Consider the following 27,183-nt stretch of genomic DNA (forward strand, 5'->3'; position numbering starts at 1 on the left):
TGAATAAAGCGTTTTAAAAATAAAATGCCAACGTACACGTTATGTCACTCATTGTTCCATGATTCTTTTTCAAGGTAAGTTATTTGTCAGTTATTCAGAACAGAGCTGGGTATATTCAGAAGCATTATATGCTAATTTTCTGTGCAGTTTGTGATGATACAGTGGTGAGTAAAAGTAACATCCAGACTCAGTTTGAAAACTGTAAGAGACCCAGAAGGTACCATCATGATTTTACTCATGTAAAGACATCTGTGATATATTAAGTGTATTCTTTTTCATTAGTGTGTATTAACAGATCAGTATTAGAGACATCATCTCTATGACTTAGTTATTCACCATGTATTATGCAATGTCACCCATATTGTTTCAAAATGAATGTCAAAATGCAAATGCTTAAAAACCTATAGCATTAATTTGGTCATGTTATTTGAAATATCCTCGAAGCATTTCATGTCTTACTATAATACTAGGTTTTGGCTTTTTTTTTCTTTTTTCTTTTTTTCCTTTTCTTTTTTTTTTTTCCTTTTCTTTTTTTTCTTTTTTTTTCTTTTTCCTTTCCTTGTCAAGTGTAGTAGCTCAAAGTATAACTATGAGACTAGTTATGTGAGATTTATTTTGAATCAAAGATAATGATAGGGATAGTACCAGATCTTGATCATTCGATGGGTGAACTCATGTGAACCATCTGTGTTTGAATCTAAATATTCCTGCCTGACTTGTGGGAAAAGAGGAGTGTTGTGAAAACAGTGGCAGGAATAACTCCAAATCATACATAGTTTCTTTTATTCTCTGTGTACTTTTTGAACTAAGTAGTCATAAGGTGCTCAGTCAGTGTTAACACAGAAAGCTGAGGCCTGTAAGCTTACAAAGAAAGTGATTAAATTTAAAGTTCAATTCATGTACTGTAGAAGTCTAAAAATCCTGAAAGGCAGTGGTGGGTTCTTCATGTACCTAAGCTTTGTGGTCTAGTATGAATAAGTCATTAAAAATCAAAGCACAAGAAAAGGACACCTGTGACCACTTCCATTAGCTGTGAAACTTTACCAGCTAGATGTGTGCCTGGTTTTAAGGAAAGCTTTTTAGTCTTACCAGTGTTACCTCAAAGGAGAAAAGGGTAACTATGAAGGCCACAAATCTATGGTGTGGGGTTCTTCTGGTTTCAGAATGAAGGGTTTGGAAGAGTCCCAGTTGTCTTCATGCTACTGAGACATTTTGTTTTGAGGATTCTTGTGGAATGTCAGCATGTGCCGTGGTCACCAAAAATTTTTTGTCTAGGACAAAACTACTACTGAAAAGTTAAGGAAGTGCCATCAGTTTTTATCCATTTTTCTGTTTCAGTGCATGTAGATTAATGGTTGATCTGCTGTTATCCTACAAGATCTTCACTAGTAATTCTTTGGCCATTTCATCTTGGTGCTGTTAAGGGAACTGTGGACAGAATTAGTTCTTTTGTAGAGTCTGAGCCCAGCCAAATCATGATCCAGGCTCTGTCTGAGGAATTGCGGTCACCTTGATATGTACCCAAAACCTATTTTTGTCTTTAAGTACATCAGGGAACTTAAAGCAACAATAGTGGGAACCAAGAGTCAGAAAAGAGGCAGAAATGATGTCAGCAAGAGGATAGCAGTAACCTTGCTAGTACCATAGAGAGTAAAGATATCCAAGCATGCAAAGGTTCAAGAGTTACAAGAAAGTACTCTTCCAGATGGAGACTGCATTCGGCTATAGATATTCATAAAAATCCATTAGGTGGTTTAGATGTAAGCCTCATTGGAATGATATTTGTGTGTCATAAAACCACATCATTTTACAGTATTGTCTTTGACAGGCCCGTAGAATTATGTTATTTTCAGTGCTGAGTGTGGGTGGTTGTCTTCTGATAATATTAAAGCTTGCATTTTCTGGCAGAGACCTGTTTTTTTATTATTATTTATTTTTCTAAGTGCCTCATTTTCCTACAAAAGCCATTTGAGCTTCCCTTGCTTGGGCAGCATCTCAATCAGGTTCTTGAAAGAGAAACCCCAAACCTCTCATTCCCGCCCCACCCAAAACAGCAGCAGAAAAACTTCATTTGGTGGAATGGCTGGCAAATGTTGACACTTAGTTCTGATAACATGGGATCTCTAATGTTGCATAATGCCCTTTTAAGTCATCCTCTCGTTGCATAAGCTTCTATTTCCTTGGCTGAATTTTGGGATGAAGACATATATTAAGTGATGAAAAGAAATATGAAGTGATGCTATTATTTGTCTGAAAAACAAATGAGGAGCTGGAGAGCTTGGGGAACTCAATCTCCTTATTTTCCCTTTTATCCTGTAAGGTGTGATGTCCATTTACTCTGGCACTTTGTGATTCCAACTCATTTTAATACTTGCATCCAGGTGAAGTTTAAGCAAATAGTTTCCTACAGAAGAGGAGGACCTCCTTGTATAATGTGAAAATCTTTCTGCCTCCATAAAATTGACTTTGCGAGCTGCGGTTTACATACATGAGCCATTCACACACATGCAGGAAGTTTTCTTGACTTTTGCTAACGACAGTAAAGTCAATGAAATTAGAGAATAAATGATTCGTTGTAAATATTTAGTGAGCTGTGACTAAGCACCTTTTAATAGAAAGTGTCAGTGTTTGAATTCCAGAGGCTAGACTGTTTATGAATAGTTATATTTTATAAGGTACTTTGTCATGGCTCACGAGATATTTACAGCAAATCTTTTTTTAGTGATTTTTTCTTTTTCATTAAGAAAACTCACGAGTATTTCCTGAACATAAAAATAAGGCTTGTGATTGCACAGAATGTCACTGAAAAGAGCTTTCCCTCCAGTCTCTCTTTCTATCTCGATGGAATGGGGTTTCTATACTACTGTTACCATACCTGCCTTTGTAGAGAATATCTTTATGGCAAAGGAGAGGAAAAACAGGGAGAAAATGTTCATGTAGTTCTAAAAACATTTATACTCTACATTTCTTTAAATATCCAGGCAGATGCGAGAGATATTTCCTACAGGTCAGGATGCACGTGTCAGTGGGGTTATTTTTATTTCATAAATAAATGAATAAATCAACAACCAGCCCCTCCCCCTCCAAAAAAATTAAAAAAAAAAATCCAAAAAAAAAAAAATGCCCAAAGACCACTTTGCCCTTATTAACATTACTTTTTTTGTTTAATTTTTAAGCATTATCAGCTGTTCTGTGTCAGAGTGGTGGAAGAATAGAAACCATTAGATGATGAATAAGCTTTTGGGGAAGAAAAGGAGGGAAACCCTCGTACATGGAAGTGATTTTTCCATCCAGCTTTGTGTAATTTTGTGTTTTACTCTGACAGCCACTGATGAGTGAATTTAGTCTCCTTAAATCCTTCTTAAACTGAGGTTTAGGAAGGGCCTTAGCTGCAGAGTCTTGGAAAAGGATTAAGTGAGACTCCTCTGCTATTTAGGCATCCTCAGACACCTAAAGCCAATAGGGATTTGGTGTTTTCTAGGTATCAGGCAAAAGCTCTTGAGAATTGTAAAAAATGCCCCTCTTATCTGGAGGAGGAGGGAAGTGTTAGGAGTCTGAATGCTGCTGCATTTTGGAGGGAGGCAAGGATTCCCTTTCATGTATAGAATCCCCACATCCAGGAACTGTTTTCCTAAATAAGAGTAACCTTTACATAAGCATCATTGTTAGAATGGTTAGCTGAATCCGGAAGCTTAATAATTAGTAGTTTCTTTAATATTTAGTATATTTTTCCTTAAAGGTAATAAAAAGCATGTTTGGATGTTTAGGGATTGACATCTCTCAGCTGTTCCTTCACATGTAAATTGCAGGTGGTGTAGTTTCATGGATGGTTATACAAGACTGAAAATTTAAAAGTACAAAAAGAGACTCTTTTTGTTCAGCAAATGTTCCCCATTTTATTTTTTTTTTCATATAATATTTTTTTAAGTTGTCTCCAATAATTTGATGAATATTTTTTGATTAGTCAATGACAACATGAAAGTAATTACATGTGGACAAAGACAGTGAAAGCTGACAAGGAAATTGATTTGAATCCTAGAAACTTGTCAGGTTTTTTTCAAACATAAAAGTTAAAGTAGTACAATTCTAGCAGGTAATGGCAAAATCTTTTTCAGAAGACTTTTTTCTACTTTTTAGATGGGAAAGTTAACTTTCAGGCAGTTCTGCTGTACCTAGTCATCTCTAGTTGCATGATAAAGCTAAAACTTAAAAGAAAAAGCAGACCTGCAAAAATCAAGGCCAGCAATTTTATGTATTTTTTTTTAATCCAAGTTACAGCTTCTCTGTGTCTTTTTTTCTGAGCTTAATCAAGAAAGCAAATGTGACTTCATGGGGTTCCTTTCATCCTGCTTTGACTGTGTAGCGAAAGGCTGAAAACTGCAACTTGTTTGTTCCTTCATCTTCAGTGAAAATAATGAATGGGTCAGCAGAATTTTCTGAGAAAAAGAAATATGTTGTTCATTCCAGTGAATGGAGAAATAGAGGTGTTAAGACTGTAGCTCTTGGATGGGTTCCCCCCCACCTCCTTATGAGGAGGTGGTCTTGTGGATCTTCTCCCATGCTCGGCTGTAGAGACCACCTCTTCTCCCACTGCCTGCTGAATATCACTTCTGTTGCCATTCCTGGTAACCACACTAATTGCTTACATGGAAAAGGAATATTAGGAAAATATTAAGTGAAGCTAAAAATACATTAAATATGATATAGCATCTGGAAACAGGGAAAGCCAGCACCTTCTACCAGCCAGATCTCCACGGACCACCAGCAAAGTACTCCGGGGGCCACTGCAACCATGCAACCACATAACGTGCTTTGGAACATTTACATCAAATATCACCTCCTGCTTTTTACCTTGACCTCAGAAGACTTCCCCAGCAAATGATAAACAATAAACTTACATAGTGTGCCCCAGAGACTTGGGTTCTAAATAAACTCTGTATGATGCCACACATTTTCGAGGAAGCAGAGCTTGCCGTAGACCACACAAATCTCAGCCACGAGCACCATCGCTTGTGTGCTGAGTGATGCCAAGCTGGAGCTATAAGAAGCAATGACTGTGCCTGGATAAAGAACCACAGTCAGGATTTTTTAATTTTTTTTTTTTTTCTTGTATAAAAAAAAAGAAAGAAGAGAATACCTCAGCATTTTGTTGCTTCCCCTTCCGTGGCACACAGGGTACCCCAGAGCGCGGCTCTTGGTCTCTCTTCTCCAGCTCTGAAACTGAAAGGAAGGAAATGAGAAGTGTTCAATAACTGCAGCATGAAGGGAAACATTAATAATTGTCCTCTTTCAGATAACTTTAATGCAAAAAAAAAAAAAAAATTACATTTGCTTTCACCTGTGTAGTGTGTGATGCAGTGGAGACTCAGTTTTTCAGAACTCAGTCTTGCCCTGAATCCAGCCATTGCTTCCTTGGCTCCTAAAGGAGGAAGAGAAAGGGAAAGATGTGATGCTGAGTACTGTTCCCTAAAGCATGACTTTTATCTGTAGAGATTCATTCTTATTTTGGAAGTGTGGTTCTTTTTTTAAAAGCTGCTCACCACTGAGCATCTCTCGGTATCGGTTAGGATGCTGCACATGTTCTTAATTTCTTCAAGATTTTTTTTTCCTGCAATCATAGAAATGTGCTGTAAGTAATTAAAAATGTTCACTGGATTGATTTTGGGACACTCTGGTATGTTTTTTTTAATTTCGTCTAGCTTATCTGTTTTGATAAATAAGGGAATTAAGATACTTTTTAACCTAAAATAATTTCGCATTATGTTCTGCAGATATTGTAAGAGAAAGCAAAGTGCAATATCCATGATAATGATTTTTGTTGTTAACTCATGTACTGGGCATAATGCTGTGTGGACAGTGTTTAAAAATAAATAAATAATAAATAAATCCCTTTTAAAACACCTATGTTTGATTAGTAGTTTTTTCCCTACTTGTAGAACCTGAAATTTGTAAATTTAAATTATAATTCCATATTAAGATATTAAATCAGTCTAACTAAAAATTTTTACTAACATCTCTCCAAATTGCCAATTATTTAAATCTAAATGCTTGTCAATAAACAGCAGTGGTCGTGCACATTTCACCTGAATGAGCACAGCTCACGTTTGCCTATTTTTTTATTTCAAAAGGTTGGAAAAGAATTTTTTTAATAGGTAAATTTGAGTGGATGACAGCTCATCCTTTATACTGACACCTGTTGAACTACCATCAATAAAGTGAAATCATTAACTATGCATTTTTTTCATGTGATGGTGTGGTGAGCCCCACCAGAGTGCTATTTGTCCCTCTATTCTGTCTTTTATTCTTGAATCATCACTTACACATACTGCACTATAACTTCAGATCCTTCTTTGTAATGTTTTTATTATGTTATTATTAAATAGTTAGTACATTTTTATTAATTCTGAACATGCTTCCTTCACTGGTAAATATTTTTCATATTTTTTAAAATTTAGTTTTTAAGTTAAGACTTTTCAGGGCTTGTATATCATCTCTAATTTACTTATGAGAATATCTTTCTCAAGTCCAGATATTCCAATCTTCTCTTTCCATCTTTCCACTTTTCATTGGAAAAAAGCAAACAATTTATTTTGTGAAATCTAAGAAGGCTGTTTCTTATCTTTTGATTATCTTTGCACCCAAAGTGTTTAATAATTTCAGTACCCAAGGGGGTCTGTAGCCTGTAGGTTCTGTGTATACCCTGTCCCTTAGTCTTAGGAGGGCCTTGTGGTAAAAGAGAAGGAAACTATACTGTCATTTGGGCACATAGTAAAATAGAGGTTTGAGATATAGTTTGTGTTTTCAGGAATATATTTTCACCCTTGGGATTTTGAGTTTGTCTTTTGGGGACAGGGGGGGGTCTGAGTTTTTTTGTGGTGGTGTTTTGATTTTTGTTTTGAAAAAATCCTATATATTTCCTTGAACAGTATATTATGTTAGCTGTAGAATGAGAAAAATAACTTGTGTTTTTAATGAGGCATTAATTGTCTAAGTGAGACTAATTGTCTCAGTATAACTGGTAGAAAACACATTGGGGACAAAATGAAAAACTAAAGTGTAATTAGTCGACGCGGATGTGGTCATCATCCAGAGTCCTTGCTTTTGTTTTTCTAGTAAGTAGATCAAGACTAGGGTGACTGTAAAACATCAATATTTTATAATACTCTTCTTTTCTTGTTCCAAAAATTCTGCCAAATTGTACTTAAATGAAGTCTTCTGAGGAAAAAAGCCTGTACAAGTTCTTTACTATAAATACATTTTTGTGATTTTAAGAAGAATGGGGTATTTATAATGGATTGAGCCAGAGCTTCTCTGCTCTGTGTTATCTTTATAATGTTTGCCATAAAGTGCTTCCAGGCGACATCTTGACTTCTGTAATTTTTTTCTTCCTTTTCGCTGGTGCCTGGAACAGATTATTGTGGGTTATAACATTTTAAAACATTTAAGTAATCCATTTGAAAGCAGGAAAAAGAGCACACCATTGATATGAAATTGTGCTGACTTTCCAGAAAAAGATTTTATCACAGAACTTCCAGTTTCTCACTCCAGGAAGGAGTATAGTTTGATTTCTGAAATAAAATGTATTTGAAATCTGTCTTTTTCAGTGAAATTGGTGTGTATCTTACAGAAAAATTTTTACTTTCAGAAAAAGTGAGAGGAATGGTGTTTTCAGTGCTTTCTAATTTAAACCCAACTATTCAAAAGAATTATACTTTAATTGTATATATTAATTGTTGTGTGTTTTTTCTTCTCAGTGGCCATATTTTATCTGCACCCAAGAGGGAAATTTCTATTTCTAGTTCTATTTTTGACTCACAGGTTCACTGATAACACAAGGTAACTACTGCAACAGTTCAGAGTGGGTTTGATTTTTGGTAACTGAGGGGCTGTGGTGCTTCATTACTTGTAGAAGGCATGAACTGCCTTACCCGTAAGTTGTTAACTTTAATTTAAAGAAAAGATTTCCAAGCTGTGATCTGGTGTCCATTCATGACCCAGAAGTCAAATTAAGTATTTTACAACAATTTTGTTAATAAAATATAATGGCTAAAGATATTTATATATATAATGTTAATTTCATGGTGAAGCTTTACAGTTTTTGAGAGAAATGCTGAGATTTGAAATGCTCAAATATTTCCATATCTTTGAGACAGGTTATGTTTAACATTTCTTTATATTTCACCCTATTATTATAATGAGTACTGAAACATCTATCTGACATGAGTAACATGTCAGTCATATCAACATAAGTTGATAAGTGAGAATACAGCTCTCTACATGCATAGGTGGACTTCTCGTTTAGTTCTGTTTTACCTTTAAATTTAAATCTAATTTGCAAATTTACTAAGAAAATAAATCTAACTTGCAAAGCCTGATTTGTCAGAGCACTTATTACCACTTGGCAGTGGGAGGTAAATGGGAAAAACTGGTGTTTTTTTTCCTACAGACCCAACAGTGGACAAGTTGCTTCCCTTCTCCAGGCGCTGATTTCAGGAGGAGTAGTAAAATAAAAAAGCTGATGTTATAAAATGTGTTACCATCTGATAAGGAAGTGTATTATTTCAGAAGTGGATATAATTTAACCCAACAAAATCTCATTCATAAAGTTGGGATGTGAACTTTTAAAACAATGAATAACGGTCTTGACATTTTGGAGAATATAAAAAGAATAATATTATTTCTTTTAAAATTAGCATAACACATTCATCTTCATTTATATTTTGTATCTTGTGGATTAGTTTAAATTGTCTTGTGGTTTTAATCTGGATTTAAAATAGCTAGGGATTTCCACATTTGGTTAACACTTATAATGTATATATACAGTGAAACGATGTTTTGACTTCCTGCTCTCCTCATCACTTTTTCGCCCTGTCCTCATGAGAGCAGCCTGAAAATTCATCTCTCTGGGCTTTGTTGAATTCCATTTGTGTTTGGGCGTATTGTTGAGATGAACTTTTTCCTAGAGCAGAAATGACTGATCATAGTCCAGTTTGCATAGTCTAGAAGGACAGTTGTCTCATTTATTTCCTGAAAAACTGAAACTCTTTGTGAATGAGCAAATGGAACATATTATGTTATACAACTGGAATGAATTATATCTTTTTCTTTTGCCAGTCATAAGGATTTTTAGAATTAATTTATGTTTAAGACACATAACTTTTAGGGTTTGGTGTGTTCTGATTATGATACAATGGTACTGAAAAGGCTTCTCACCACAGCTTTCTGCTGGGGTAAATCTGCTGATTTTCAGCAGTTAGAAAGTGTTTACAGTAGGATAAGAAAAAAAGGAAAAGATAGTCCAAAACAAAAACAACAAACAAATCAGACTGAAGTCAGCTGTTTTGTTGTTGTTGTTTTTTTTTTTGTTTGCTTTTTTTAAAGCACCTATATAACATATCTGACCATATTGTGTCATTTACTCAACTTTATAAAATCACATTCATTCTCAGCTCATGAGGATTGTACTTACAACAGTTTACACAGAGTAACCGAGGTACTTCAGTGAAACCATATGTAGAAGGATTACTCTACAGAGCTTTTAGCAAAACTTAGAAAATTAGATTTTGGTGGGATTTAGGCATATTCACCCTGAAAGAGAAGTGCCTATAAATAGTTTGGAAGTAGAGCTTTACAGCATCTTGCATCAACATTGACAACATTTTTGCATCTTGGCAGTTTATGAAGGAACAGAGCACGGGGAAGGAAAAGTATTCAAAAGCTGTTTACTCAAATGCATTTTCTAAGTTGTGCTTTTGTATACATGAGTTCATTTTTCATGTCTTAATCATGTTGCTGAGGAGTGGAAGGAAACAAATGCCATTTCTGTCTGCAAAACACAACAAGGAAGATCAGGGGAATGGCAGAGCAGTCGTCTTCACCTTGATCCCTGTACAAATCATCCTAGAAATCATTTCTGAGCCCGTTAAGGATAAAATGATGATTTGGAGTTTTCGGCATGGATTTATAAAGGGGAAATCATGTGTGAGCAACCTTATGTGATGAAATGACTGATGCTGAGGGAAGAACAATGAATGTTGTTTACTTTAGCAAGCAGTTAAATAGATAAATAGATGGACACTGAGACAGACTGAAGGACTGGGTTCAAAGGTTTGGTATCAGGAGTATGAGGTCCATCTGGAGGCCAGGTACCCCAGGGATTGATCCTGTGGTCAATACTATATAATGTCTTATTACTGACTAGGGAGTTTGTTGATGATAAAAAACTGTGAGAAGCTATTGACAGACCAGCTGTGTGTGCTACCATTCAGAGGGACCTCAAGAGGCTAGAGAAAATGGGCTGACAGGAATTTGATGTAGTTCCACAAAAGGGAATGACAAATCATGCTGCTTTCTCCTTTGCTTGGCACTGGTGAGACCCACCTGGAATGCTGGGTCCATTTCTGGATTCCCCAGTACAGGAGAGACATGGCTATACTGGAGCAAGTCCAGTTGAAGGACCACTAAGAGGATTAAGAGACTGGAGCATCTCTAAAATGTGGAGAGGCTTGAGAGAGCTGGAACTATTTAGCCTGGAGAAGAGAAGGCTCAGGGAGATCTTACCAACAGCTATAAATAACTGAGGGCAGGTGGTAAAGAGGACAGATCCAGGCTTTTTTCAGTGGTGGGCAATGACAGGAGGCAACGAGCACAGATGGAAATACAGGAAATTCTACTTAAACAAAAGGAAAGAACATTTTTTATTTTACTGCAAGGGTGGTCAGATGTGTGAACAAGCTGTGCAGAAGGTTTGTGGAGTATCCATCCTTGGAAATACTCAAAACCAGGTGGACACAGCAAAATTCTTTGAGCACAAGGACTGGACTAGGTATCTCCATATGTCCCTTCCTTTCTTCATAGAGTAACAGTAGCATTGTGGTGGTATCTTAAATTTTTCCCTTTCTTTTCCTCTTCTGTCCTGCAACATAATAATTTTCCTGGTACAAGTATGAATTTATTAAGGAAGAAATTGGGTACAGATTTCTTACTTCATATGTTGCAGTGTATTAAATTAAACATGAACAGAAGGAAAATTAGGGTATTTTTTTGGTTATTAAAACAATTTGGTCTACGCTTAACAGTATGATTCAGAATGTTCATGTTTAAGAAAAAAAAACATTTTCAGGAATCAAAACAGAGTGACCCCCCATGGAGCTGGGAGACTTCAGCATCTCAGAAATTCATTCCCTGAGGATTTGGTGTTATTCTTGATTTATGGTGGCGTCACTGAGGACAGGGTTTGTCTTTATGTGAGAAGAATGGGGACTTCTCATTTAGCAATATGTGAAGACATCGTTAATCCTCTAGTCTGGCAGACCTTACCATTTGAAAACTCATGTTGTAAACAAACAAATTCCACTTGCAGGTAAACAAAGTTGCTCTTACAAAGGTCTTGCCTTGTTTAGATCTTACCTCAGTGGGGCAGTGAGCTTGACTGATACCTTTGGGTGTTGCTTTCCACCATAGAAACTGAGAAGTGTCTGTAGTGAGGACCACTGGATAAGCATTAGTATGTTTTCAATAAGCTCAAAATAATTATTATTTATGAAGTCTAGCCCTGCTTTTAGCATTTTAATAACTATAAGCATCAGTGAAGTTTATTTCAGACTCCAGATACACAGGTCCAAAAATCATCTGCAGTCTGCAACTACAGGTGATGTACCATTTTCAAATGCATCAATCTAATTTTTAAGTATTTTTAGTCACCTAATCAAGATTTCTTTTAATTGTTTAACATCACAAGACCCCAGGGTTCTGTGTTTAGGTCAGTTTTCGGTATTTCCAGCAGTGAAACTTCTGTTCCTTCTGAGAAGGTTACTGGTGTTTTCAGGTATTTTCCTTCTCTGTTTGCTCTAAATATTCCTTTTCTAAGTTTTATCCCTTTACTTGTCACTTTATACTTCTGAATAATTAAATGGTATTATGTAATGTTTCTCTTCTTGTTTATCCCTATCCAATATCTGCAGGCATCATCAAGGCTTAAATTTATACTGAAAAAAACACCATCTTTTAGGCTGACATTGCTGTTTCTTCCTGTGCTTGCTCTTTTTGCTGCCATATATATTTTGGAAAAAGCATTTTCCTTAAGATGAGTTCCTTTTAGTATTGATTCAATAATTTAATAACCAAATTATTAGAGTTAGCATTACAGTATTTAAACAAGTGAATACAACATCTCCACTTGTTGAATAAGAAGATAGTGATTGATTAATTTTAGTTACTTCCTATAGCTTCTCTTGACTTCACAGGAGAGTGGGGAGTCACTTCTGTTCTCATCATCAGGGTTGTGAGATACATTCCTCAGTTATTAGACAAGAAAATGTGGTCTAGAAAAGTGAAAGTCTAAGAAAATGCATGATATCCCTTCAGGGATCAGAGAAGGTATTGATAACACTTCCAAGTACTATGAGATACAGTAATACTACCTGAGTGCTATGAGATAGGATGGGATAGACAGAGAGAAGAGAGCTGGTAGCAGAGGCAATGCTGGAAGAGACTTCAAAGTCAATAGCAATTAACTGCACATGCAAAATAATGTAACAGCTATTTTCCAGTTAGCTGAATGCTATATAGCCAGTTATCTGCCTACTCACCTACATCTATTTTGATATGCAAGTTACCTACTCTGTGCAGCTGTATATGTACAACCAAGTTCTAGTCTTGTGTCAGTGATGTTTATTTAGATAGGAGCAGGGTTAGCAGATGGGACCATTTTCAAACAGTGGCACAGGTGTTAAAAATACAGGATTTTGAGTGGGATTAAGACACCGACTTGAGTGCCTGAGATGTATGCACTTTTGTGTTCATCCACATCTCTCCATCAACTCCAGATAGTTCAGCCTCAGGGAGATTAGTAATGTAAAAGTCTGGAGTAGTTGATGGAACCATGTGGTTTGTCATAGACAGAAGGAAGTACCCAGATTTGGACACTGGAGAGTGCTCCCACTCCTACAGTTTACTTTTAATGTATGTAGAAGAATACATACTTTATGGTTTCGGATGTCCTCTGGTGAGAACTGCTTGAAATAGGGAATTGTTTAGCTTTCCATTAATTCATTATGGGAATTGTTTAACTTTCCATTAATTCATAGAATCCCAGAAGGTTAGGGGTTGGAAGGGACCTCTAGAGATATCTAGCCTGATCCCCCTGCCAAGGTAGGATAACCTAGGGCAGGCCACACCAGAAGAACTGGGGACAGAAGACCTACCATATAATTAATCTACTTTTTCAGCTCTTCTTTCTGTGAGGAGAAATCTGTATCCTCTGTCTTTGTGTAACTTGGATCCTAACTTTGTTAGTATTTTTCTGTAACAGGCTTTGTGTAACCTCTTGGTAAGTTTACACCAGCCCTGTATTAGGGAAAAGCTGTATTTGCCAATGTGTTAGTGTAGACTTTGCTTGATTATAGAGCATATGCAGTGCAAAAACTGTGAGACCACTTAGATCAGCATTTCTGGTTTCCTCTTCACATTTAGGACAACTCCCCTTGGTGCAGAGAGCAGATTCAGTCAGGATGGTGGTAAATGTTTCCAACAAGTAATAAGTCATGAAGAAATTACCTGTCCCCTTGGATCCATTTCTCCTGATAGACCAAATGACTGCTCAGTGTGGTTCTCCTGACCATTTCTCAGTCCACAGGGTGCAGTTGACCTTGGCCTTGCCCAGACTGGGTGAGCTGCTTGCTGGGGCTGTAACCTGGGCACAGCAGTTGGAGTTAAGGAGCCCTGGAGCTATGATGGTGTGAAGTGCAGGCAGGTTATTTAGAGGTTGCCACATGAGGTTTTTAAAACCACTTTAGGGTGAATGCTGATGTTCCAATCTGAATCTCCACTAATTGCTTCTTGCAAAATGCTACTACTTTCTTCCAAGTTTTGCCACTGAAGGTCTTGGCAGAAAAACAAAATATAAAATAACCCTAATTTTTGTAATTTCTGTATTAAAATTGTCCCTTCTAACTTCGAGCAAATTCTTCCACTCAGATTTTTTGTTTTCTTTTCTCTTTCACTCTCTGTACATGCACTCTCCTGTGTGTGTGTCTAATCAGTTTTCTGGTTTGGCACCAGTCATCTCTTTCCTTTCAGGCTCTACTTCTGCCTAATTTGTTCAGCAGTAGCTGTGGCAAACAAACTGGAGGGAGAAATGCTAGCTTTAACTTTTGAGACTTTGTGAAAGGTACCATCATCTTATTTTCTCTAGGACTTCTGTTGCAATGGCAGGTTCATTTCCATGCTCATCAGAAAGCAACCTGTAGTTTCTTAATTTTTTGTCATCTAAAGAACTGGATCTCAGTATTTTTATCTTTGTATTCAGAGTCAACAGCAAGGTGAATTACTCCAACATATTGTATTACTGATTTTCCAGTTTTTATTGTTTTTGATTTGTAGTGATTTGCAGTGCTTGGGCTTCTGATATTTGGATTTCTCTTAAGTTTTTTACATGTTCTCGTGCTCTGTTCTGTTAAACTGATTTTCTTTGTCACCACCTGGCTGTCAGGTCTCAAATGATTCATATATTAAGGAGGACACTTGCTTATAGTATGGAATAGCTCTAAGAATGAATTAACTTCATACTCTAAATACATTCTGGCCAAACAGCTGACAGAAAAGAAATTTAATGTATATTCTTACAATAGTGAGACATGAGCCCAGATGTTATCCAGTACAAATATATTTTAGCAGTTGATTTTTCCTCTGTGATTTTATAGGATCCTTGCCTGGCTTTAGATTTGTAATGGTGCATTACCTGGTTGTCTGTGTGGTGAGCACTTACACCTTCATCATACTCTGCTTGGTTGTTTGGATAAAAACATTAGATGGGAATCAGCCAGCCAGGGTCAGATGTCAGCAAGTTATTGTCTATGTGTGAGTTAAGTCTGGTCTCTGGGTTCCCATTACGTGTTGTCTGAAAACCCTTCTAAGCTCCTTTTGATTCCTTTTGACCTTCACAAACACACCTAGTCTGACTCACTTGGACTTCAACACATGTCCTGTGTTAGGAATTCCTGAATCTAGTAGCCTCCAGCTCAGTCATTCAATGCTGGAGAGCTTCAGTCCTCACTCAGAGAGAGACACACACTCAAATGGGTCTACTGGACAAACCCCAGGCCCCACAGCATCTGGTCTGAACCTCCTGGGCCCTCCAGGAGCCAACTCACAGACCCTTCGCTATCCAACCCAGCTTTATAACCACCTTGATATGTGTCCCAAAATTCTCCTGCTCATGGGCTCTACTTCCACAGACAATGTGCACTCACTCAGGTCTCTTTAAATGTAAACTTACATCTGGGTAGGAACAACCCTAAGAAACAGTACAGGTTGGGGACTGAGTTCTTGGAGAGCAGTGAAAGGGAAAGGGACCTGGCGGTGCTGGTGGATGGAAGGATGACCATGAGCCAGCAATGTGTCCTTGTGGCCAAGAAGGCCAATGGCATCCTGGGGTGCATTTGAAGGGGGGTGGTTAGTAGGTTTGAGAGAGGTCCTCCTCCCCCTCTATTCTGCCCTGGTGAGGCCACATCTGGAATATTGTGTCCAGTTCTGGGCCCTCAGTTGATGAAGGACAGGGAAATTCTTGAGAGAGTCCAGCGCAGAGCCTCCAAGATGATGGAGTGGAACATCTCCCTAATGAGTAAAAGGTGAGGGAGCTGGGGCTTTTCATCTTGGAGAAGAGGAGAATGAGGGGTGACCTCATAAATGTTTATAAATATGTAAAAGGAGAGAGCTAGGTGGATGATTCCAGGCTCTTCTCAGTTATGCCCAATGATAGGACAAGAGGCAGTGGACATAAACTTGAGCATAGGAGGTGCCATATAAACATCAGGAAAAATTTGTTTTAATGTGTAGGTGACAGAACACTGGCACAGACTGCCCAGGGAAGTTGTGGAGTTTCTTTCTATGGAGACATTCAAAACCCACCTGGATGCATTCCTATGTTACCTCCTTTAGCTGACCCTGCTCTGGCAGGAGGATTGGACTCAATGATCTTTCTAGGTCCTTCCCAACCCCTAATTTTCTGTGATTCTTTCATTGCTGACACTGCAGGCACCCAGACTCTGTAACCCACAGTCCCACCCCAGTAGTGGGCAGGAGCAAATAAATATCTCCATGCCAAGGAGAGAATTATCTGCTTGCTCTGTGTGAGCTCTTCAGGCCCATAAAAAAACTTGTTCAAGTCTGAAAGTCCCATGTCTGCTGCTACAAGTCCTTCATGTAGAAAAAGAAAAGGAAAACTACTAGGGATTTCTAGAAAAGAAAAAATACATATTTCTCACTGGCCTACCTCACCGCTTGTATACTTTTCCTAGGCTAGATTCATCAAATTTATTCAAGGTGATAAATTCCACATGAGCTGGGGAAGCTTTGTTATGGTATGAACTCAGTAGAAGCCCCAGTAAGGGAAACTATTTATTCTAGCTCTGTGCACTCCCAGCCACCCTGGTTATACTTCCTTTCTGGCCAAGAGAGCTTTTCAAGGCTGTGGAGGATGGGAGATTGCAGCAGCTTTCTGTCTCCACAGTCTTCTCTCCTGGTGGTCTGGCCACCTGGAGAGCTCTGCATCGAGGGGTTTTGAAGGAAGCCTGTGCTGTGCCAATACCTTTCACAGGCGTTTAAAACCCCAAGAAATGTAGCAAAGAAAGTGCTTTATCTATTTCTGTCACTGCTCAACATTTTGAGGTTCTTACAAATGGAGGTCCCTGCACCATGGGGAGCTGTTGCACCTCAGCACATACCAAGTACGTGTGTGTGTTCACACGTGGTACTTCATGTAGACATTTAGTGGCTTGGACATTTACCCCTTTTGATGACCCTGGAAATATCATTAGAGGAACCTTAATAAACTAGAAAAGTAAACACTAAGAAGAGCTGCAGCAGTCTTTTTTGTCTCCACGCTGCTATTTTAATCCTGTGAAAATCTGAGTAAGTTGATCACCCCTTTGTCAAAAGGTTTGCTTAAAACAGATAAACCTTTGAATTTAAGTCTTCTGAGAAGGTTTCATTATTGTATGACATGTCTAATGGGTAGATGCTTCTATTATCAAGACAGTCTTCCATATCATTTTACTGGTTTGATACACTGATGATATTTTGATATAATTCCTCTTTAGTATTTACCTGTGGGGAAACAGCTTTTTTTTATTTTCAGAACTTTTTTTATGTTTCATTGGAACACTTATTTATACTTCTAGGGAATGGAAGGTTCTGTAAAAGACTCTCTAATGAACTATTAAAAGCAAAGTACACATGAAGTGAAATTAGTAAGTTATATTAAAACATCAAGTTCAGTTTCAGTTCCCAGAAGCAAGGGCACCAAATTTTGGTTTTCTTTTGTGGTTTTTTAGGATTTTCCTTTGGTTTTTAACCTACCTCTTATACAGCAGCTTGGCAAAAATCTGAGCCCCTTGATTCTTGGTTTAGTGTTAATTCTGCTATGCATAAGCACAATGGCAAAAGTGAAAAAGAAAACGGAAGATTTTTACTACTTTTAGTTGCTTGTGCAATTGTAATTATTACCTCTGGAGCAGAAAGGGATATCAAAAGTTATTGTTTGATATCTTAAAGAATAATATCCTATAACTGTGTTAGAATCTAGAGCTCATGTCAAGAGAGGCAAAAAATGCTGTACAAATACCATTAACAAGTCTCAAAGCTTTACAATTTTTCCTGTCTAAGAAAATCCCATATCCATTGCAAAGGGAAAGGAAGTGGCTGTGGGTAGGTGTGGTGGTTTGTGCTTCTTGCTGAAACCACTGTGCCAGTATCTGGTTCTCTGTGTGTGGGAAAGATGTTGGCAGAAATTATGTGGGAAAACAGTGAAGGCAAATTGAGATAGAAATAGCTTTTGAAGGTAGAAATAGTGTAAGGAAGGGAGGAAGAAAGAAGGTGTACCTGGAACTTGGTTTTCTCTGTTGATTTTATATATCAGTTGATTTTATATATCTCTCTGCCACGGTTCAGCATCAACTCTAATGTATCTTTTTGCATCAGAATGCAGCAAAAATATCTTATAACTCACTCAGGTCAAGGTTCTGCATCGTGATTTCATCTCCCCTGCTTCACGTGCCATTTAGGGACTTGATATTTACTTGTGACAGACACTTCTATATGTAGACAGGGAGGACATCTCAACTAGAAGCAGCATCTGTCTCCAGAAAAATAATCCAACAACCTTACATTTGTGTATTTGGAATGCTTATCAGCACAGCAGTGAGCAAAATCTGTTATCCTCAAGATGATAGTGCTGATAACCAGGGATTTACTGCTCTGCTCTTTCACATGTTTGTTTTATTTTGAATTTTAAGGCTTAGACCTAAATAAACTGGATAATTGGTAACTGGATTCTCTTTGGTTTGATATACCTCGTGTGCCAAAAATCAGCATGTGTGCCAAAAAAATCAGGAAAAATATGTACATTTTCCTGTTAATTTACTTATGTGCCTTAAATTTTGTCCTACAGAAGCAACAGTTTTAATTTGTGGTGTTTTTAATATTGTTTTACACTCCAGTGTAATATGGTAGTAAATATTGCAATTGTTATGTGTATTTCCTATATAATATCCAGATATTTACTGCTTATGAAATCTTTAATAGGATCTGGACTGATGTGCTGTGCTTGTAGCCCTAGAAAGTATCTGACATTATAATTCATGGACATGCACACTCCTGTATAATAGAGAAAAGATTATTTGAGTTGTTCTCACTTCAGAGATATGGGTAAAACACCGTATAAAAAAAATTACCATCTATTTAAGATGCTGATAGTCTCAACATGAGAGACATGATATTGAAGAATTAGAGTGTAATTTTCTCATGCTATGACTAGTATAGCACAGTGGGGTTTGCTCAGATAATGCCTCAATAGTTCTTGTTGTGCTCTTTTAGACAAAAAAAAAAAGCTGAAATTTAATATCATTAGAATTTCAAATTCTGTGTAAAGAATACTGGGTATAATTTCTTTATTAGATGAATAAAAAAGTCCTACTATAAAAGTCCTAAGTTGTTTATAGATAAAATATTGGTTTATTTTATCACAGGAAAGATTAATACTTTTGTAAGGAAATAGCTGATATATTCACTCACCTATGAAGATTTTAATCTTGCCTATAAATAATTTTTTTGCCTGTACTATGTAATTACTACTAGATTATTTCATGTACAAGTATTCTTATTTTAAATATTCAGGTTTAGGATGAGAAGGACATTTTTTTAGAAATGCAAGACTTGATAGTGTTGTTTTTTGTTTTGATGTTAATGTAATTACAAGTTACTTTCAGCAATCTGGTGTTGGGCCCCATTGAGAACATTTTGAGACTTATTTAAGACCAGTTAACAGCTTTAAATTGTAAAACTATTTTAGCTAAAAGTCAGATGCAGAGTTACCAAAAGTAGAGTAGCCACTAAGCCTTTGGAATAGTTAATGACTTTGATTTCATTAATCCCTTTGCTTTCATGACACTTCCATTGTTGGATGATTTTACTTCTAAAATATTTTGCCTGTTTTAAGGTCCTGAAATCCAGATACAGTGTACCAGGTCTGAGCTAATTTCTTCTGACTGAGAGATGCAGCTCCACTTCAAATTAAATTCCCCTCTGCCCTGTCTGGACCTGGAGCCACAGCCCATCATCCCAATTTCAGATGAATGATTTCATAGGGCTTTTGAGGCACTGTATGGGAAATGCTCAGGCTCCACTACAGTGGTGCTACAAAATTAAGGTCTGGCATTCAAATTTTCTGCAGCATCTACAGTCTTTTCTAATAGGCTGATGATGGCCACTACCCATCCCAGATCAAAGGAGCAATCCCAGCTTTAGGATGGCTCACAGTTAAGGCAGGTGCAGAGAGCAACGTCTGGTATTTCTTAGAGAAGATAACACCTTGAAAAACCCCATCACCACAATTTCTCATTTAATGACCCCTGTTGCAATGACATAGCCTTTTGTTTGAGAAGTAATGCCAACACTGTTACATTGTGAATGGCCTCCTGTCGTCTATCTTGCAGTTGATACTTTAAGAGCCTCTCATATATTATTTTGCATAAAAATGTTTACCCATAATTCCTAGGAGTTTCTTCCATATCTTAGCATTAGCATTTAGATTTGAAATAAAATATGTTAGCATTTTGCATTTTAAAGTAGTTGTTTCATAAGTGAGAGGGAATACAAATACAGAATTACTCCTAGTAGTAGATACACTACAGCTTTGTCTACTCTTTTTTTCAAATGTTCCTATAAGCTTTTTCTTTTCTTTTTCCTCAATTTTTCTCAGCATTAACTCCAATACACATTCTTGCAGCTCTTCTGTTCCTTTAATCATCTAACTTTGCTTTATACTCCTTACACCACAGAGGGATCCATTTCTATACATACAGGTTTATTAAGCTTGGTGTTGTTATTCATATTTTTTTTTTATTTTTAAGCAGACAACGTACTTCATTTCTTTTTAACTCATTTTTATAACTGCAATAAAACTCTCTTTCAGGTTTTCCTTAGGAGATGCTCGCCGGCCACTCCATGAAACTGCAATACTGGTGGAAGATATTGTCCACACGCAGCTGATAAATTTGGTAAGAATGTAACTGATAAAAAAGTATTCACTCTAAAACTCCTTGAAACAATACAACATTTTTGTGATCAAGTGACTAATAACAGGTTGTTCTGCTTTTAGAAACAAAACACAGAAACTGAGGGTGATATTCTGGCCTTAATCTGTAGAAGTCACACTTAGTTTTACCAATAGGGAGTGTACAGATGCTTATGGTTATATATAATGTATTTGTGTGATGTCTGCAACTCCTCCCAACCTTGGGAATAAGGCTGATTTTTTTTTTTTTTTTTTGTGAAAAAATTCAGAAAAAAATGGCCATTCATCTGAAGACTTCATTGCTATTTTTTTATGTTCTAGTATCTCTGTTCGTGCGTTATTTTCTTATATTTATATTCCAATATTCTTACTCCTTAATGTTGCTATTTCCGCCAAAAAATAATGGAAAAGTATTGCATATTTTTCCTTATTGAAAGCAAATGGAATTATTATAGAAATGAGGCTGTTGCGAATCTCATCTCTCAGTTGTGAATTTGAACCTCTCCACAGTTTTAATTGAAGTTCAACAGTGTCTCTTAAGGAATCAACAATGGTATTTTACTCCATGGTGTGAATCTGCTTTCTGACATTTTTTACAGGAAGGTAAATTCTTACATGTAACCTGTAGCTTCAGAGACATAACAGATTTTTTTTTTTAGAGTAGTGATTATTCAAATGAAATGAAGAACACATCAGGGTATGGACATTATATGGCACTAATGTATGTAAATAACACTAATACATATTATAATTAATAGTTACCTATGATGGGTGTCTGGATCAGCTAGAACCATGAGCTGCAAGTCAGAATGCTTTTTAAGTTTCAAGCTAGGTTCTGCTACTAAATTAACTAAACTTAAAAGCTTTTGTAAGCTGAGAAAACTTTGAGTGGGGCAGACCACCTATAATAAATGTATATATGTATATATTTTTATATATTCATATATGTAATATTGTTACATTAAAATATTTTAAATTAAAATGTAATATAAATAAACCTCTCCTGCCCACTGTTTGCCTGCTGACAGGTGCTTTCCTTCAGCTTTGCACTCAATCCACCAACTCTTCAGTGGCTTTCTGCATTGCAGCAAACACTTTGGGGTCCCTTCCAGCTGGGTAATTTCTTTCTGCTCATACCTCTGAAACCCAGCAGTGTATCCAGGTCTCTGCAGTGTGGTGATGACTCTGTGTTGTGGTTCCTTTCCTTTTCATGCTCCTCTTGGTCTGTCCCAAACGTGCCTGGTGTCTTCTGTGGGAGGTATAATCTCTATTTTCTCTCTGAGATTAAATGTGCTGCTCTGGGCATGTATTTGTAATTCATGTCCTAGCTCTAAGTATTACAAATAATATTTTCATTTTGTCATGACCCCCTTAATTTGTGCAAACTGATGGCTGAGGCTTCACTGTTCACGTGGTGAAGAGCCTGTGCTTTTACATCCCACTGAGGCTCAGCAGAGCTGAGCTTTACATCCAAGATGCATTTTGAGAAGGTGCAACCTGCAGCCTTGTGGTCTGGGCTCTTCAGTCTTACTTGGGGAATGCCCATGACCCCGGGTGAGCCCTGTGTGGGGTGTAGCAGCACGTATGGTTTCCTGACAGAAGGAAGAATGGGAAATGAGCTGCAGATAAACAGCTTTTCTAACCTTTCCCCTCTCAGCACAAGACAGCACTTTATTTCTGAGGAAGCAAAAGTATCTTTAATAGCTCATTGCTTTGACCTCTGACACTCGCATGCCGGAACTCTTAAATCAAGAGCTTTTTACATGCTGCTGAGTTCTGATAGGGATTTTTGCACATTTATCATCCTTTATAACTGCACATCCTTATTGATCTGTTACTATGTAGTTACATTAAATTTTCACTTTAGATGTAGGTGTCCATATATATCCAGTACAAGAAAAAAAGGCTGGTTTTGTAACTGAAACTGACTGCAGCTGTAAATTTATTGCATACTACCTGAGTTTTGTCATATTACTCATGTTAATGGACTGCACAGTTCTCATTTTGTAATTTAGTGGTTTCTTCTCAAAATTCATGTTTTCTTTGCCATCCATAATACCTGTATAAGGCTAAACTGTAGAAATTACTTTTATGCTGGCAATAAAGGTGGCACATTGCTTACTTATTTCAGAGTGAACCTTTGTAAGAATAGCTCACGCTTGTTGATTAATGCCAGGTCTGAGCTTGTGAATTTAAAAATAATTTGCTAGTGTGGTTAGCTATGATTGGTTAACTTGTGATATCTCACAGGCTTGTAGTTCTAGCATCCTATTTTCAAAGTTGATCTGAACCCTATTAAATCAGCATCTGGTTTGGACAGATTTATACGGTCACTGCTTTAAACAACCAGATACTTCATGTGGTCCAGCTGCTACAGTAAATGACTGCTCTAACATGTCAAATTCTTGAAAAGTAGACGTTTTAATGTCTGCATAACGTTTTATGACGGGTTTTCTTTGTGTATTTTAAATAGTATGTTCGCTGCTTTACGTTAAGTGAAATTCTGCTGGAAGTAGGTACTGATGTGTAAAAGGAAATGAGCATCTCCAGAGGATGATTCTTATCACCCTAAAATCAGTTTGTGAGTTAGATGAGATGAATCTCTTGAGGAATTTCTCAGCTGACTAATAAAGATTTCATTTGACAGATGGCTAGGATTTGAATATTTAGGAGGCAGACATAAAAGTTGAAAGATAAATTCCATCCGGTCTCTGTCAGAATGTTAGCATGAGATGGAAGGTTTTTTCTCATAGATGTTTAGTTATTTGCATATATAGCAATATAAAACAATAAAAAATCCCACCCTAGAATGAGAAAGGTTTGTGTGGATTTGGTCAGGCATAATGTTCTTGAAGACCACAATGAATGCACATTGAAATCAAATTCAATGTTGACTGATATTTGTTAGTAACTGATTAATATGTATTTATAGATGCCTTAATGTTACCCCTAGAACTGTATTTACTAATGTGTGCTAAGACATATGGCTAAGCACAAATATATAGAATGTCTGTTAAAAGGAAAATTGTGCCTACAGCAATGTTCAACAGAGAATGCAAAACCATGCTAATCAGAAGGGGACAAGCCTTTAAATTGCTTGCAGTTTGAGGTGGAATGAGACCTCTTAACATATTCAGTACAATCTGCATTTAGAATAGGGAGATTTTGAAGATTATAATAGATGTGATATCTACTTAAACCCTTCAAAAGGGAAGTCAAAATATTCTGATTTAGGACAAATCAGTATTATTCAGCACTTTGTCAGGAAAAAGAGGCTGTGACTAAGAAAAACGGACTAGAAAATTTTCTTTGTAATTCAAACACTGTTGAGAAGTTCAGCATCAAAGTAGCTGAGGTGTTGCATATAAACTGATATACAAGCATCTGGAAATTGTTTAATGTAATATTCAAGGAAGAGGAAAGGTCTCTCCTCACCTGCACCATCTTTGTCCAGAATTTTTGTCATGCTGGACTGGATGATAAGAAAATGTCTGTTAGACTAAAGATGTCTTAGTGTCTTCTCTTGGTAGGGCCATAGTTCCATGTTTCTGCTCCAGCTGTCATGTTCTAAGGCTGGTAGGCAGTAAGATCATGATGTGCTACTTAAAGCAAAAAGGCTCCTAAGGAGTTACCTTCCTTGTGCTGAGAAAGTATCAAATGAATAGTTATTATCAGAATGAACTACCAGCCACTTACTCCCTAGGCATGCTGAACATGATGGTAGTGGTACTGATACTGCTTTCACCAAATTTTTAACAGCAGGTCTGGACCTCAGTTCTTTAAATTTTGTTTCTGGGGTATCAAATTGGGAAGAGATTAGATTTGCCTGTACAAAGCAAAAGAAATTTTAGCAGTAATGTAGAGCTCAGCAAGGGAATATGAAAAATAAAACATCTGCACAGCAAAGATACAAAGATGTGCTTATAAACAGCAGAGCCCAGAAGACCCTCACTGCTGGTAAGTAACCTTATCTTACCAGGACTGGCTCTTTAAAGGAAAGGCCACAGCACATCACAACAGCCTTGGACTGCATCCTTTCTTTTAATTTTCTCCAGTGGAATCCTTTGTGAACAGTGCTAAATCGTTTTGGAGGCTGTCATGAATGATAGAATTCATGTTAACAGAGTTGTGGTTTACTGCCTGTCAGCTAATGTGTGTCTGCTAGAAGATGGACTCTGATCTCTGCAATTGATGTCAACTGAGAGAAATCAAAGAGACTCGTTTGTAGTTTTAAAAATGCAGTCGTGTCAACTTAAAGGACCTCTGGTTGCTCAGAAGCATGTTATACATAATATCTGTTGGGTTGGGGTTTTTAATCACTTACTTTTATCTTTCTCTGCAAGAATTTAATTTCATACAATTTGTGCTGTTCCCTAATACTTACTCCACTCTTGCTTCCTTTGTAGGAGCCTGATTTGGGTTTTATGTTATGTTAATGCATATGTGAACACTTTGTGTATACACATAGATAATTTTATTTTTTGTTCTGGTTTATTACTACTGGAAACTATTTGCCTGTTGCACAGATAATATAGTTAGTTCAGAACCAGTCCTTTGTCTCAACCAAAGCACAGAAGGTAGGTCAGCAGGTGAATTATCTATACTCTAATAAGTAGATTATTTTAAATTGTGGCAGTCATCCATAGGTAGAATACTTACAGTGAGATGCAGATATTCAGCAGTATGTGAAGTCCTGAGTAAGTCCACAATAAATCCTGTAAACTGCTTTTAATAGTAGGGACTTAAAGACTAAGCAGTCATTTGCCACAACTAGGAAAAGGAATGGTGAAAATAGAGAGGCAAACATCAGGGTAGGGTTAATGATGCAAAATGCTAAGTACTTAATTACAGTCATCTTGGATTCTGAGTTTTCAGAGGGCTGTGCATTTTCTTGATAAATGTGGTGAGTTTTCTTCACTTCCCAGCTTTATATGTTCAGGTTTAACCACATTTTGCAGTTTAAAATGAGAGGAGGGAAAACTCATCTTCACTTGCCCATCCAGAGAAATAGATGACAGGAGTGGGAGAGTGCAGCAGGAAAAATGAGGATTTAAAAAGACACAAGGACTAAGTTTTCTTGGTTGTTTACAGCCTTCTCTGACAGGTTTGTTTTTGTTTTTTTAAACCAAATCACACTTTTTATTTGTTCACAAACTGGAGTAGTCATTTTGATTTATGTAACCTCTATACTCATCTGAAATTGTAAAGTTCCAGCTTTGTTTACTGCCTTTCTGAACTCAGAGACTTGTACACATTTATATACATAATTTTAGAGTTTCTGACATTCCTATTAAAAATTAAAGAATTGAAACCAGCTCGTTTATTAACAGAAATTAAGAAATCACTTGCTGATAACAAGCAGTGTGAAGCACTGTTCACTCTTGGTCTCAACTATCACAAGTAACAGGAAAAGTCCTTGTTTTATGAGTCTATATTAAAACAGTTACAAAGTTTCCTGTGCAGGACATTAATTAGAAGGGTTATCAAAATAAGACAAACTAGTATAATTTGTGATTGTACAGAATAAAGGAAGTCGAGGGTACCAGAGGGACCTAATGAATCACAGGATGGAAACAATCTTCTGGCTAACAAAACATTCAGACTTTGTACTAAGTCATGGGGTCTATATACAACCCAGCAAACCGGAACACACTGTGTGTTTACACGGATGGGATAAAGGAGTTCACAAAAACCATCTGGGAAAAACCCTTTGACCATTGATTCTCTTCCTTCTGTAGAGTAAATTAAACAACACGCGTGCGTTTGTGGCAAGCACATGGCACACCTGCCCTGAGACAAATCAAAGTGGAAAATACATCTGTAGTAGAACAACTTCACTGGGTACCAGCACTGTGCATTTTTCAGCATTTCCCCTATGAGATGGAAAAGAAGAGAATGGATTTTCTCAAGTAATTATTCCCTGTGCATTTACATCACTTAAATCTGTTCAATGTTTATACTATGTTACTGCATTGGTGGGAGTTAAGTTTCTTTTTTTTTCCTTTTCTTTGTGTTTTGTTGGGTTTTTTTTTGTTGTTTGTTTGTTTTTTGGGGGGGGGTTGGTTTGTTTGTTTTTTTAATAGAAATAACATTATCTTTGACATTCATTCAAAATCGATTATTTGTAATGTTTGATTTTCTGATAGATTATTGTGCAACTCTAAAAGTAAGGACTGTTTATCAAAAACACTTTTTCGTTCAATTAACAGAATAACATAGAGTAGGTTTGATCACACTGAGTACATATTCTCTTTTTTTGCAGTGAAAAAATGTGTATAGACTCAACCCTTACCCTGGCATTCTACAGAGATCAGGTGCTGTTACTCCTATACTCAGCTTGGTGACTGTGTCTGTCATTTGTGGCTGAAGACAACCCTGGTTTATAAAGGCTCACATCAGACTCATTTTCTTGTTAAAAATAAATAAATAAATAAATAACTGTATTTTAGTTTTATAATATTTTTTGATTGGCAAGCACTTGACATTTGTTTAGTTGAGGAAATGGACCATATTTCAGCTGTACTGTATTAGAGATCTGTAAGCTGTCTTCTGAAGGAGACATTGTATGGAAAATTTAAATGAGAAACAGTGAAGTTATTTGTCTGTCTTTT

General features: G+C 36.8%; 1 protein-coding gene across 5 annotated transcripts in view; it reads left to right on the forward strand.

Moving 5' to 3' along the window:
• SUPT3H (SPT3 homolog, SAGA and STAGA complex component) overlaps positions 1-27,183 on the forward strand; it is a 266,847-nt gene that overhangs the window by 116,661 nt on the left and 123,003 nt on the right. For all 5 annotated transcript variants that reach the window (XM_030448348.1, XM_030448350.1, XM_030448345.1 and 2 more), the window contains exon 3: positions 20,471-20,555. In XM_030448348.1, coding sequence (XP_030304208.1) covers positions 20,471-20,555 — 85 coding nt within the window. The remainder of the gene's footprint in view (positions 1-20,470; positions 20,556-27,183) is intronic.

The sequence above is a fragment of the Calypte anna genome, chromosome 3 (genome assembly GCF_003957555.1).
Source record: "Calypte anna isolate BGI_N300 chromosome 3, bCalAnn1_v1.p, whole genome shotgun sequence".
Classification (NCBI taxonomy): Eukaryota; Metazoa; Chordata; class Aves; order Apodiformes; family Trochilidae; genus Calypte; species Calypte anna.